Source organism: Oncorhynchus tshawytscha, linkage group LG18 (assembly GCF_018296145.1).
Source record: "Oncorhynchus tshawytscha isolate Ot180627B linkage group LG18, Otsh_v2.0, whole genome shotgun sequence".
In the NCBI taxonomy this organism is placed as follows: domain Eukaryota; kingdom Metazoa; phylum Chordata; class Actinopteri; order Salmoniformes; family Salmonidae; genus Oncorhynchus; species Oncorhynchus tshawytscha.
Genome location: NC_056446.1, coordinates 6,872,125 through 6,886,634, shown reverse-complemented (window position 1 = coordinate 6,886,634; position 14,510 = coordinate 6,872,125). Strand labels below are relative to the sequence as shown.

At 39.5% G+C, this 14,510-nt stretch overlaps 1 protein-coding gene across 8 annotated transcripts in view; it reads left to right on the top strand.

Annotated features, from left to right (window-relative positions):
* The window catches only part of LOC112217417 (afadin- and alpha-actinin-binding protein-like), a 29,482-nt gene that overhangs the window by 11,568 nt on the left and 3,404 nt on the right, over positions 1–14,510 (top strand). For 2 of the 8 annotated variants that reach the window (XM_042300602.1, XM_024377689.1), the window contains exons 2-11: positions 2,560–3,716; positions 3,822–4,384; positions 4,724–4,896; positions 5,057–5,260; positions 5,481–5,591; positions 5,709–5,844; positions 5,965–6,040; positions 9,347–9,527; positions 12,264–12,408; positions 12,910–13,040. In XM_042300602.1, the coding sequence (XP_042156536.1) occupies positions 4,279–4,384; positions 4,724–4,896; positions 5,057–5,260; positions 5,481–5,591; positions 5,709–5,844; positions 5,965–6,040; positions 9,347–9,527; positions 12,264–12,408; positions 12,910–13,040 (1,263 nt within the window). In that variant the 5' untranslated portion in view covers positions 2,560–3,716; positions 3,822–4,278. Of the gene's footprint in view, positions 1–2,214; positions 3,717–3,821; positions 4,385–4,723; positions 4,897–5,056; positions 5,261–5,480; positions 5,592–5,708; positions 5,845–5,964; positions 6,041–9,346; positions 9,528–12,263; positions 12,409–12,909; positions 13,041–14,510 lie in introns of those variants that run through there. The other 6 variants (XM_024377693.2, XM_024377687.2, XM_042300605.1 and 3 more) reach the window with 5 other exon arrangements.

Genomic DNA, 14,510 nt, shown 5'->3' with positions numbered 1-14,510 from the left:
AATGAGTACCAGTACACTGCCAGAGAAAGACTGGGTATGGGAGTGCATTGATAGAATTTGCACTTCTGCTTTGATGGCAGGCTTGAACCCTGTGAGAAAAACGGTAATTGCGGGGTTAGTGGATTTAATTCAAAAGGATGTTTTGAGAGTGGAATATAACTCTGCTCACTTTGCAGACGTGGGAGGGGTTAATAGGGCCTTAGAGAAAATCACTAACGATAGTTTCAATGGCCAAGGTAAGACACAGAAACGTAGCGGAAAAACTTCAAAGTGTAAGGAGATAGCTCCCTGTTTTATATGTGGGACTGTCGGACATTGGAAGAATGAGTGTAAGGTGATACTGGAACCTGCTGCATTCGAAGGAAATACAAGCGTTTGCATCTTTTTCAAAAGAGCAACAACAAATCGTCTTGAGATTAGAAGGAGAGGAATTGTCCCATATTGGTGTATAGCCTGAGTTCGATCGATAGTGGTTCATAGAGATTACAGTTTCTATGTGAAGGAAGACGTGTGAGATCACGTTTTACCTAACTTTTTAGTAGAGGCCAGAGATCAAATATTGCGGATTCCTTACGATGAGAAATTCGCTAAATTTGCCACAGGAAAACATATTTTGGGTTGAAGAATCTAGGTGAAATGCCAGGGGAATGGATTTTAAAGGTAACAAATGTAAATTATATGGCCAAACACTCCTTGTAAACTCAGAAAGCCTTGGGGGGGGTTTGATGTCATGAGACATTTTATGTGGTTTTATTTTTAAATAAATGTATGCTTTGTTGTCTTATTCTGAAATAGATTTCTAGAATATATGAAAGGGTGGTAACAAGGAATTAGCAAAGGAGGTACTAAACCTACAATTAACTTCATATTTATTTTTTTGTTAGTTCATGAACATTGTGGTGGATTGAAACAAACATTTAATGATAGGAGTAAGGACAGTGGATTTACAATTATCAGGTATAGTTAATACTTTTGGATTGCTGATTAAAATGTAGCATAGTGAATGCTAACGAAATGCACAATCTTTTTTCCAAAAGAGGGGGTTTCATTATTTTTCGTTGGAAGGTCCCCAGAGACTGTGGGCGGGCAGTTAGTGATATTGGGCAGTTTTAAGTATACTGTGGGGTTCATTTTGGATAGGGTCTTTTCAATTAAGTTTTAAATTGGGTATGTTGTTGGATGGGAATGTTTTGAAAGATATTTAAATGGGTTCTGAAGGACAGGGAAAGAAAAGGGAGAGGAAATATTTTAATGGTGTCAAATGCCTGATCATCTCCACTAAATGATCAGAACAAGGGGGATTCCATTGTAAAATGAATGAGAAACACCAGTCTCTATTCAAATTGTGCCATTACTTTATGAGATCATTGTTATTTCTGTAAGGAGTTATAAAGAGTTGTAATTCTAAGTTGATTAGTTATTTGAATTTGTTTACTTTTGATTTAACATGATGTTTTTGAGTCACATGTTCGGATGGGAAAATGACCAGTTCCCTGAGGTCCTGGTCTTTGGGTAAAGATGCATATAGAAGGGAAAATATAGGTTAATAAGGGATGACCGTTACTTCAAATGGATTGTGATATGTGTATTGCTGATTTCATTTTGTGCTTTTGTTCCAATACAAATTTCACCAGATTGGGATACTGGAGTGTGGGATTCTTCGAGGGGTTAGGGTGCTAACTTCCTGATCTGGTAACTTTTCCGAGAGGTCGTCAGTAGAATAAGGGAGTTATCATGGAAGGTGACGTCAGATCGTGTCTTAATGGATGGTAGGAATCATTTGACCACAAACAGTGTGTGTATGTGAACCTCAAAACCCTCCCTAACCGGCTGAAGAAAGAAGACAAAGGAGAGGCAAGACAGGCAAGAGTTACTTGTGTCACTGAGGAAGATGAGCTGTAAACGATATCTGAAAAAGACACGCTAGAATGATAAGTGCCGGAAAAGGGGGGTCTACACACTGCGAACAATTTAGACTATGGATGCATTGAGATACTGATCTTTCATTACCAGGCCAACGTGACAGGAAAACAGGGACGAAGGGGGTATCTAATGATTGATTTGTCACGTGCGCTGAATACAAAGGTTACAGTGAAATGCTTACTTACAGGCTCTAACGAATAGTGCAAAAAAGGTATTATGTGAACAATAGGTAGGTGAAGAAATAAAACAACAGTAAAAAGACGGCTATATACAGTAGCGAGACTATAAAAGTAGCAAGGCTACATACAGACACCGGTTAGTCAGGCTGATTGAGGTAGTACGTACATGTAGATATGGTTAAAGTGACTATGCATATATGATGAACAGAGAGTAGCAGTAGCGTAAAATTGAAGGAGATTATAGGCATGGGCCATGTTAGTAGTAGCAGGGGTTACTTTAGTAGCATTGTTGGGATATCAGTTTATGAGGACTAATGTCACATGGCTTGGTAACTGGGAGACCGATGGGAGTACAGGGGAGGCTGTTATTCAAATGTCACAAATTAGTGATCGTGCCATAAGAGGAGAGTCTATGTTGTCAGGAAATGACCCATGTGTTGCATGTGTATATCCTTAGGTGAAAGCAGAGATAACCAAGGGCACGGCTGAATTCTGGAGATTGAGTGTACATCAAGATACACCAGGCGGGGGTGTTGGTACAGCATTGGTTTGGTCCACACACAGTACTCCTTACAGCACCTGCAGCGGTAAAGATTGTCATGTCTCTCCTTGGTGGGTGCATTGTTCTCACGAGAAGTGAGGTCCAGCTGCATAATGGGTGAGCTTGAAGACACCATGGCAGAGGAAATGGAGCGAAAGAGTGGGAGCGAGACTAGATTCCCCTGTAAGACATGCAGATGGGTTGGGTCTGGGAGCTACTTTAAGCATCATAGTTTGGGTTGGGTTAGCTGCTTTATTGGTTAATGCATCATATGAAAGAGGATAGATGTTGGTGTAATTGTACTCTAAACAACATGTTTAAGGCATTGATGTGAAAGCATATACAGTACTGAGTTACCTTAATAAGAGGATGTAGGATTGTTGCAATGGAGGAGAATTGGGAACAAAGTGAAAATGACATGGCTTGGGAACACCTCTCGGAACCTGGGGCCGGAAAGGGGAAGACTGGGCGAAAGCATGAGGAGGCTTTTTAGGGATATCATTTTTGTGGAATCCAGCAGAAAAGTATCCTGGAGACATAGAGTCAGGTGAAGAGGGAGTGGGAATTGTCATGGTCTCAGTCTTTGGTTTTCATGCATATATAATAATGCATATCTTATCACATTGTTAATACTGTTATGTTTTGTGTGTTTTTGTTGCATTCCAAGTCTTGTGCTATCACTCTCGTAGGAAACAGAAGGAGAGAGTGGAGAAACAAAAATCAGCTCCAACTGACATGGAACAAGACAGCGGATTCAGCTGAAATGTCATTTTGTTGTGTGATTAGAGATGGAAATAAGATTGTGTATGGTGTGATCATAGACCAGGCCATAACTCTCCGAGTTTGTAAACCTCCCGGTGGTGAATGTTTTTTATTATCATTGTTCGTTCATTTATAATCAGGTTTTATTTATTTTTTATTTATTCATTTTCGTTATCATTTTTTGTTCATTTATAAGTAATTTCTTGCTTTTTCTTGCTTCCCCCACAACAGGGGAAGCCATGTCTGTGTCTGATTTACAGCTGTATCGACCCTTTGGGAAGAATTAAACTTGCTAAGCTTCACTAGTGTCCGTGAGTTATTTCCTCTGAAAATTAGAACCTAACAGTATAGTTGTTTTCTTCAAATATATATTTATATTTTTACCAATGATTTTTCTTGTTGGTTGTGGTTTTCAGAGGTCGTCACCTGAGAAATGCTCACTACAAAACCGTAGATCCAGTCTTTAGATGGGAGTGTTTATGCATCTTTGCAGGACAACTAACCAAACCCTCAGTAAATCTGGGTCCAAAGGAAGTCCGTGAGAAGATATCGGACTGTGTTTTGTCTTTGCGTTGTCACATGTTGGGATTTCACATCTGCAAACCATTTTCAACAATATTCAGCTATTAACCTAACAAAAACTACTTCTGTCCCGTTTTCATCGCCTGGCTGATCTCATGACTGACTATCAACGTAGCTAGCTAGGTACCTAGTACTGTATCTGTGCCAGTAGCGTGCCCCCTATTTACACACTCGCAGTAGTGAGAGGAATTGGATTGAAGAAGTACATGCATGGTAGCGAATATGCTTGAGCTGTAAATTATTGCTTGAGTTCAACTAAATGGATTATAATGTTCGGTATGACACAATTTCATGTGTACAACATCTAAAGACTATACTGGAGCAATAGAGCATTTGTTCATGTTTTTGGATGCCCCGGAACTCCAGAATGAGGCTGAGGATGTCAATTGCTGGTGGGGTAAGTTTTTCAAAACCAAGTGAAATCCCCCCCCAAATTTCTGCACCCTTCTATAACATGCCATTTACATCAAAAATACAGATTAGGGTCCTAAATAGTGAAATTCTCCATTCACTCCAACATAATGTATCTTAACCGTTTTGTGGTTGGATGGCTTGACCTCCTTCAATCATTTTCATTGGACATTTCATTTCAACACTAAAGCAAGATTGCTGCGCTTCTTTGAATCACATACATGAGGATTCTATTCTCTTTGTCCACTTTGAAAGACAGTTTGCAATTAATTGATTTTGACCTAACTAGTAATTGCAATCCTTTTGTTCTATTATTCCTGCACAGAAATCAAGGACACTTCCTGCAGCTCTTCAAGATACAGAATCTCTTCTCTGAGGCAGTACAGCCAATCATCAGTGCTCCCTCTGCCAATGACCAGAAACCCCTACACCATGCCTACAATAAGTGCCTTCTGTACAGAGGACAATGTGTCAGAATGTATCTCATACATCAATCAGGTAAGAGACCTCAAATGTTTTAATTCATAAAAGATGTCACAATGATGTCATTGCAACCTTTGTTGCCTGCTGGGTTCATGCTTGCTTTCATGTTTTTTTTGATGCCAGTAACTACCCGCTAAGCTGCATGTCTGATCCCATCCCTGATTTGCCTCTGCAGGAGGTATCCTCTCTGGGCTTTCCATTGCTTTGCACAGAGTCTAACAACGGTCCTGAACTGAATCTGGTGGCCGTGCTGAATAACGTGTACAACCTGCTCCAGCTGCACCGCCGGTGCCTGCAGACAGTGGAGGAGATTGAAGTGGAGCAGGTCAAGTCCAACAGCAACATGGACTATCTGCAGCTCAGCAACACTAGACTGAAGGTTTGGCCTTGACTTACTCACTCGCTAACCTTCTTAGTTTATTATCCTTTATTTATTCTCTTAGTCCTGTCTGCACATCAATTGCTGTTCAAACGTGATTTATCCTTACGCAAACACATAACACATTATAAAGCATGGACATGTAGTTTTATTAGGAATTCTAGCTTTGTAATTAAAACCACAGTTTTTTATATATTTGTTTTTATATGAATCCTTATAGGATCAACTTGAACTCTCCAAGAGGGAAAACACTGGACTTCTTGAGAGAGAACGTCAGCTACAGCTGAAAGTGAAGAGCTTACATAACTGCCTGAAAAATGAAAAAGAAGAGGTACGCTTCGTTGATTTATATGGAAACTTGAGATAAGATTAGAATATCTAGTACCAGTCTATTTATTCCTAGAAAGGATTATCATGTAATAGCCTACTTGTATTGTTTTTGTGCCAGGTACAGAAACTTCAAAGCATCATAGCAAGCCGTGCCACTCAGTACAATCATGACATGAAGAGGAAAGAAAGGGAGTTCGGCAAACTAAAAGAGCGCCTGAATCAGCTTCTGATCGACAAAAAGGATAAGAAACAAAGTAATCATTCAAGTTATGCTTCATCCTCTGATCGCCCATTTTTATTTAATACGTTAATATTTTCTTTTCACAGTTGATACTGTGATGGAAGTTGACCTATGTGTAATTTCTCTATTCTAGCGTTTGAAGTATTGAACTACGTGGGAAGATCGGATGGGAAGAGAAGCCTTTGGAAAACTGGGAAGACTGAGGCCAGGTAACTATGTATACTGAACCAAAATATAAATTATGTAATAATTTCAAATCAGTCAATTTAAATAAATTAATTAGACCCTAATCTATGAATTTTACATGACTGGGCAAGGGCGCAGCCATGTGTGCGCCTGGGAGGGTATAGGCCCACCCACTTGGGAGCCAGGCCCAGCCAATCAAAACAAGTTTTTTTCCAACAAAATGGCTTTATTACAGACAGAAATGCACGTCAGTTTCATCAGTTGTCCGCGTGACTGGTTTCAGACGATCCTGCAGGTGAAGAAGCCGGATGTGGAGGTCCTGGGTTGGCATGGTTACACGTGGTCTGCGGTTGTGAGCAAGGTTGGACGTACTGCCTAGTTCTCTAAAACAATGTTGGAGGCGGCTTATAGTAGAGAAATTAACATAACATTCTCTGGCAACAACTCTGGGGACATTCCTGCAGTCAGCATGCCAATTGCATACTCCCTCAAAACCTGAGACATTTGTGACATTGTGTTATGTGCCAAAATGGCCCATTTTAGAGTGGCATTTTATTGTCCCCAGCATAAGGTGCACCTGTGTAATGATCATGCTGTTTAATCGTCTTCTTGATATGCCACACCTGTCAGGTGGATGGATTATCTTGGCAAAGGAGAAATGCTCACTAATAGGGATATAAATACATTTGTGCAGAAAATATGAGAGAAATATGCTTTTTGTACATATGGAACATTTCTGTGATCTTTTATTTCAGCTCATGAAACATGGGACAAATACTTTACATGTTGTGTTTTTTTTGTCTCATACTGGCACTCATGACATTACCAATTACTTCCATCTACAGTGAGCTCCAAAAGTATTGGGACAGGGACAGTGTTTGTTGTTTTTGCAAAATCACACATGCCATTATTTACCATTTATTTCTATTGGGCACAAGCTTGAAGTAGTCATTGCGTGCTATGAATATGGGACCAAATACTTAACTTTTTACTACTTTAAAACACATAAGTGAATTTGTCACGATACTTTTGGTCCCCTAAAATGGATGGGACTATGCACAAAAAGTGCTGTAATTTCTAAACGGTTCACCCGATTTGGATGAAAATAACCTCAAATTAAAGCTGATAGTCTGCACTTTAACCTCAGTCATTGTAACATTTCAAATCCAAAGTGCTGGAGTACAGTGCCAAAATAACAAAAAATGTGTCGCTGTCCCAATACTTTAGAAACTATTGCTTGGTTTGTGATTCTTAGCTTATCTTGTTTAGCATTTTAAGCATAGGATCTGGGATAGTGTATAGAAACCTTCAATATGCTTCAAGATGTAAATCTTATTGAAACTGCCATACACACATATATACAGTGCCTTGCGAAAGTATTCGGCCCCCTTGAACTTTGCGACCTTTTGCCACATTTCAGGTTTCAAACATAAAGATATAATCAGGGATTGAGGAGTTGAAGTCGGAAGTCGGAAGTTTAAATACACCTCAGCCAAATACATTTAAACTCAGTTTTTTACAATCCTAGTAAAAATGCCCCGTTTTAGGTCAGTTACGATCACCACTTTATTTCAAGAATGTAAAATGTCAGAATAATAGTAGAGAGAATAATTTATTTCAGCTTTTATTTCTTTCATCACATTCCCAGTGGGTCAGAAGTTTACATACACTCAATTAGTATTTGGTAGCATTGCCTTTAAATTGTTTAACTTAGGTCAAACATTTCTAAGTTGGGTGGATTTTGGCACATTCCTCCTGACAGACCTGGTGTAACTGAATCAGGTTTGTAGGTCTCCTTGCTCGCACACACTTTTTCAATTCAGCTCACAATTTTTAAAAAGGATTTAGGTCAGGACTTAGTGTATTGTAGTGGCCACTCCAATACCTTGACTTTATTTTCCTCAAGCAATTTTGCCACAACTTTGGAAGTATGCTTGGGGTCATTGTCCATTTGGAAGACCCATTTGCGACCAAGCTTTAACTTCCTGACTGATGTCTTGAGATGTTGCTTCAATATATCCACATAGTTTTCCTGCCTCATAATGTCATCTATTTTGTGAAGTGTACCAGTCCTTCCTGCAGCAAAGCAACCGCACAACATGATGCTGCCATCCCCATGCTTCACGGTTGGGATGGTAATCTTCGGCTTGCAAGCCTCCCCCTTTTTCCTCCAAACATAACGATGGTCATTATGGCCAAACAGTTCAATTTTTGTTTCATCAGACCAGAGGACATTTATCCAAAAAGTACGATCTTTCTCCCCATGTGCAGTTGCAAAACGTAGTCTGGTTTTTTTATGGCGGTTTTGGAGCAGTGGCTTCTTCCTTGCTGAGCGGCCTTTCAGGTTATGTCGATATAGGACTCGTTTTACTGTGGATGAAGATACTTTTGTACCTGTGTCCTCCAGCATCTTCACAAGGTCCTTTGCTGTTGCTTTGGAATGGATTTGTACTTTTTGCACCAAAGTACGTTCATCTCTAGGAGACAGAACGCGTCTCCTTCCTGAGCGGTATGATGGCTGCGTGGTCCCATGGTGTTTATACTTGCAGACTATTGTTTGAACAGATGAACATGGTCCCTTCAGGTGTTTGGAAATTGCTCCCAAGGATGAACCAGACTTTTTTCTGAGATCTTGGCTGATTTCTTTTGATTTTCTCATGACGTCAAACTAAGAGGAACTGAGTTTGAAGGTAGGCCTTGAAATACATCCACAAGTACAGCTCCAATTGACTCAAGTGATGTCAGTTAGCCTATCAGAAGCTTCTAAAGCCATGACGTCATTTTCTGGAATTTTCCAAGCTGTTTAAAGGCACAGTCAACTTAATGTATGTAATCTTCTGACCCACTGGAATTGTAAAACAGTGTATTATAAGTGAAATAATCTGTCTGTAAACAATTGTTGGAAAAATTACTTGTGTCATGCACAAAGTAGATGTCCTAACCGACTTGCCAAAACTATTGTTTGTTAACAAGAAATTTGTGGTGGTTGAAAAACGAGTTTTAATGACTCCAACCTAAGTGTATGTAAACTTCCGACTTCAACTGTATGTATATATTTTTTTTTATTTTTTAACCTTTATTTAACTAGGCAAGTCAGTTAAGAGCAAATTCTTATTTGCAATGACGTCCTACACCGGCCAAACCCAGACGACTCTGGGCCAATTGTGCGCCTCCCTATGGGACTCCCAATCACGGCTGGTTGTGATATTGCTTGGATTCGAACCAGGGTGTCTGGTTGTGATGCCTTAGACCCCTGCGCCACTTGGAAGCCCCCATCATCACATGCACTGAGAAAAGACTAAACACAGGTGAATTTCTTTATTTTTCAGACATGAGGGAGAGATGTATAAGACTCTACTGAACGACTACGACAGTCGCCACAAGGACCTATTGATGGAGAACGCAGAGTTAAAGAAAGTATTACAGCAGATGAAAAGGGATATGGTCACCATTTTGAGACCCAGGAAACCTAGCCAAAGTGGCGAGAAACATGATGACAGTCTAGAACAGGTTTGTCTAGTAGTATTGTCTTTTGTCATGGGTACCCAATATGCTGTACCGGATGGTGTATTTGGTATCTACAGTCCCCTCCATATGTGTGTGGACAGTGAGGTTAACATTTTTAAATGGTCTCTAAGCTAACATTTTTCATTTGGCTCTATACTCCCGCATTTTGGATTTGAAATCAAATGTTTCATTTGAGGCAACAGTACAGAATGTCACCTATTTATTTGAGGGCATTTTCACACATCTGATTTACCATTTCGAAATGAAGCACATTAGGTATCTAGTCCCCCTATGTGAAGTCATAACTATTTGGGCAAATTCACAATGACTCAACAAACTCGTTGGATGCATTTGCAGTTTGTTTTTGTTATGCTTTGGGTTAAGTCAAATTGTAGAAACCTCTCAAGGATGACCAATGGAAACAGGATGCAACTAGGGTCACACATTTTGGGGAATATTCAGGGGTGGAAACTTTCCATGGGAATTAACGGGAATATATGGGAATTAACAAGGATATATGCACATTTATATTAATACCATTTAAATGTAGATTTTTTTGATTTTTTTTGCATTGGATATATGTATCATAAGTAGACATAATTGCAAATTATTAAATCCTTCCAATAGAAAAAAATAAATAATAATTGTTACAAATTGAAATTTAATTAAATAAGTTGACTCTTTGCATGGGATGATTTCACTGAACAACAAAAGAAAGGGAATATTGAATGATCCCCAATGATCCATCATATCTCCCAAAAACGTTTTCATCATACGTCTGTAAAATTATAGTCTAGAAACTAAAGCTTTGGTTGTCTTCCTCTCAGGCCTCCATGTCTTCTCCCTGGACCTCCTCAATGTCCACCTCTTGAACATCATACTGAGGCCTCGTCTTCACTGTCACTTTCCAACCTAGCTCGTTGATGGCTCGTTGTCAGGCTCAAATTTGCCCAGATGGCCACCAATTTTTCAACCCTTGTATTGGTCAGCCTGTTGCGTGGTTTTGTGTGTGTTCCCAAACAAGGACCAGTTGCGCTCTGAGGCGGCTGATGTTGGTGGGATTTGGAGGATGATTGAGGCAACAGGAAAAAGAGCCTCAGATCCACAAAGTCCCTTCCACCAGGTGGCTGATGAGATATGTTGGCACGACTGCCATATTGCATTTCCATCCCAAAGTCCTCACCAGACTGCAAAGAACCTTGGTCTCATCCAGGCGGCGAGACACAGTAGTGATGACACCATTGATCTCTGCACCAGACAGGATGCTCCTGCCAGCATACTTGGGGTCCAACATATACGCTGCGGCGTGTATGGGCAGAAGTCTTCATGCTTTTTGATGTATTTTAGAACTGCAGTTTCCTCTGCTTTTTTATTTAATTTAACTAGTCAAGTCAGATAAGAACACATTTTTATTTTCAATGATGGCCTAGGAACAGTGGGTTAACCCGCCCTCCCCCCATGGGTGTTGCTGGGCAGCTTCAATGTGCTGCACTTGTTCTTCTCACTTTGCTTGGTGAGGTAGATTGCTGCTCTAACTTGATGACCCTTCACAAACCTAACCATTTCCTTGACTCTCTTGTAGAGTGTATCCACTGTTTTCAGTGCCATGATGTCCTTGAGGAGCAGATTCAATGCATGAGCAGCACAGCCAATGGGTGTGATGTAAGGGTAGGACTCCTCCACTTTAGACCAATCAGCCTTCATGTTCGCCGCATTGTCGGTCACCAGTGCAAATACCTTCTGCAATGTAGAGACCGGTGTGTCTGTTGTCCCTTGTGTCTGTGCTCTTGTAGAATACTGGTTGAGGGATGGAGATGTAGTTAATTCATCTTTGACCCTCGAACAGTTTACCACCCATCAGAGATGGTTTGATTTGCTTGACCTTCACTTGAAATCTGTTGAACTCTGCATCCAGCATATGAGTAGATAAAGCATGTCTGGTTGGAGTGGTGTGTGCTGGGGGAAGAACATTCAAAAATCTCTTCCAATACACATTGCCTGTGAGCATCAGAGGTGAACCAGGTGAACAGCTCAAGCAAGACATTCATCAGCCATTCTCTGAATACGTTCCTCCATTGAGTCAAAAAAACTTCTCATTCCAGGAGGACCATGAGCTGTTGCTATTGATAAGGTGTCTGATTCATAATTTTCACCTCTGACCAAAGTCCCTCTACTTCTATTCTAGATTGCTTGTTGTGAGCGTTGAGGGAACTTTATGCACTTGGCCAGATGATTCTGCTTCTTTGTTGCATTCTTCACATGTGATTCGGCACAGTATTTGTATACAGCTTTTCCTTCTACATTAGCTGCATAGTCCTGTAAAAATTTGAAGAAAAAAACAAATACAATTCCATGTACAGATAAATAGTTAAGCAGTTAGATTAAACAACTCCTTAGTAAGAGAAATGTTTTAAATGAAACATGTATGGAAACATCTGAATTAACACTCCTCTGTTAATAGGCTCAAGCAAGCTAAAACCCACATGGTAGCGAAACTAACTAGCAGAAATTGTTAACAAGTTAGAAATGATTTAAACACACTTTGCTGTAGGTTACTATTTACCAGTTAACAAAAAATCATGTATGTCGTATAAAATAGTTCACAACTGAAATTACTCCGGCATAGTTTTAAAACCATCTGCACACAAAAATAGCACACTATATAAAGGTGACTGCTTAATTAAATAAATTAACCAATTAATAGTCTATGCCTGTTGTCACGACATTTCTCTGCAACAGACCAGCTCAGAAGAGGATGAGGTGTGTGATTCAAGTAGAGAGAGCCTGGAGCTGTCCTGTGAGCATGCAAGGGAACAGCTCACCAATAGCATTCGCCAGCAGTGGAGGAGACTAAAGAGCCACGTGGAGAGACTGGACAGCCAAGGTATTCTTTGTCACATACTACTTGCATCATCTCTAGAGGGCAGCCACTTGTGAGGTTTTGTTAGCCTTGTTTGCTTACCACCGGAGAAAGAGGTCACTCAGGATGCTCAGTTTTATTGTCTGTGGTATTATAGTTTTGTTATAAATAACATGAACGACTACCAGACTTTGAGTTGATTAAATGTCCACTTAAAGCTCAACTGAACAGTGATACAAATTGCTTGTTATATAAGTAATGTCAGTTGATGGGTGGTCACTTTACTCTGTTATCAGCCAAATCAAATGAAAAGAGTCCAATAAAAGTGGTAACCACTGTCTGTGAAACATGAACCAACAGACACCTCTAGTGGTTCTTTGAGGAGAAGCTGTTTTTTAATTGTATATTTTTCAAACCCAGACCTTCATTTTTTAAAATCCATTAGTTAAACCTATTATTACCGTAATCATAAACAATAAACCATCTCAGAATCACTGGTAATGTTGTGACGTGATTCCTGTCCAGCATCCTTGGTAGGGGAGAGAGCCAACATGAACGCCATCCCCAAAGAGGTCCATGAAGAGGAGATGGACAGGCTGAAACTGGAGATCCAGCAGTATAAAGACTTCATCCACACGCAGCAGCAGCTCCTGCAGGTATACACTTAACTCTCTTCTCTATGATGCTGCTTGAGTTCAATACTTATTCAGCCTTGTTTGTTTTGAATTAATCTGGCTATTACACCTACAGTGTCTTATCTACCTAATTCTAGCAGACCTGTAAATCTGTCTACCTATTGCCTCAATAGATTGATCTATCAGCATAGACATTAAAGTAAATGGAAAATACTTATTAACAACTCTAGATCTTGGGACTATAAGGTTCTATTTGACATTTTTGTCAAAAATGAGTTCACATATAATTGATCTTTTAGATGTGTTCATATGTCTGTGAAGTTAGATTTTAGAAAGAGTGCATTTTAAGTGGGAAAAAATGACAAACTACAAAATTATGAGGTTCTGTCTGCAATCCAATCACAAGCCTGAACAAATTCAAACGGACCAATCAGAACATGTCTTTGCTATCTCCTTCTATTATGGTCTTGTCTAGTCAGTAATAATGGCACGGAAAGCAAAAAAAAAAACTTGTCAGAAATCTTAAAGTAAATGATGTTGTCTGGTGACAGTAATTCGTTTGATCATAAATGTTTATTGTATTTGATGTCTTCTGACTATCATTTACGTATTTAAATAGTTTGTTTTCTTAACTGAACATGTGTAATTCAGAAGTGTCAGATAGAACCTTATGGCTAAACTCAAATGGACATTTCAGAGGCGTAAGGTTCTACTGCGATTGCGCCCAACTAAAAATGTTTTTTTTTTCACCTTTGTTTAACCAGTTGAGAACAAGTTCTCATTTACAACTGCGACCTGGCCAAGATAAAGCAAAGCAGTGCGACAAAAACAACACAGAGTTACACATTGGATAAACAAACGTACAGTCAATAACACAATAGAAAAAATCTATATACAGTGTGTGCAAATGTAATAAGATTAGGGAGGTAAGGCAATAAATAGGCCATAGTGGCGAAATAATTACAATTAGCATTAACACTGGAGTGATAGATGTACAGATGATGATGTCTAACTTCCGGTAAAATTGCAGAGCGCGAAATTCAAACTACAGAATTATACAAATTAAATGTTCATAAAATCACAAGTGTAATACATAAAAATAAAACTTAACTTCTTGTTCATTTAGCCGCTGTGTCAGATTTCAAAAGGCTTTATGGCGAAAGCACACCATGCGATTATCTGAGGACAGCGCCCCTTCATACAAAACCATGAAAAACCTATTTCAACCAGGCAGGTGCGACACGAAAGTCCGAAACAGCAATATAATAAATGCCTTACCTTTGATGATCTTCTTCTGTTGGCACTCCAAAAGGTCCCAATTACATCATAAATGGTCCTTTTGTTCGATAATGTCCTTCTTTATATCCATAAAAACTCAGTTTAGCTGGCGCGCTTCAGTCAATGATCCACCCAGTTTCCCTCCATCAAAATGCATCCAAAATGAATCCCAAATGTTACTAATAAACTTTTCCAATCAAGTCAAACAAAGTT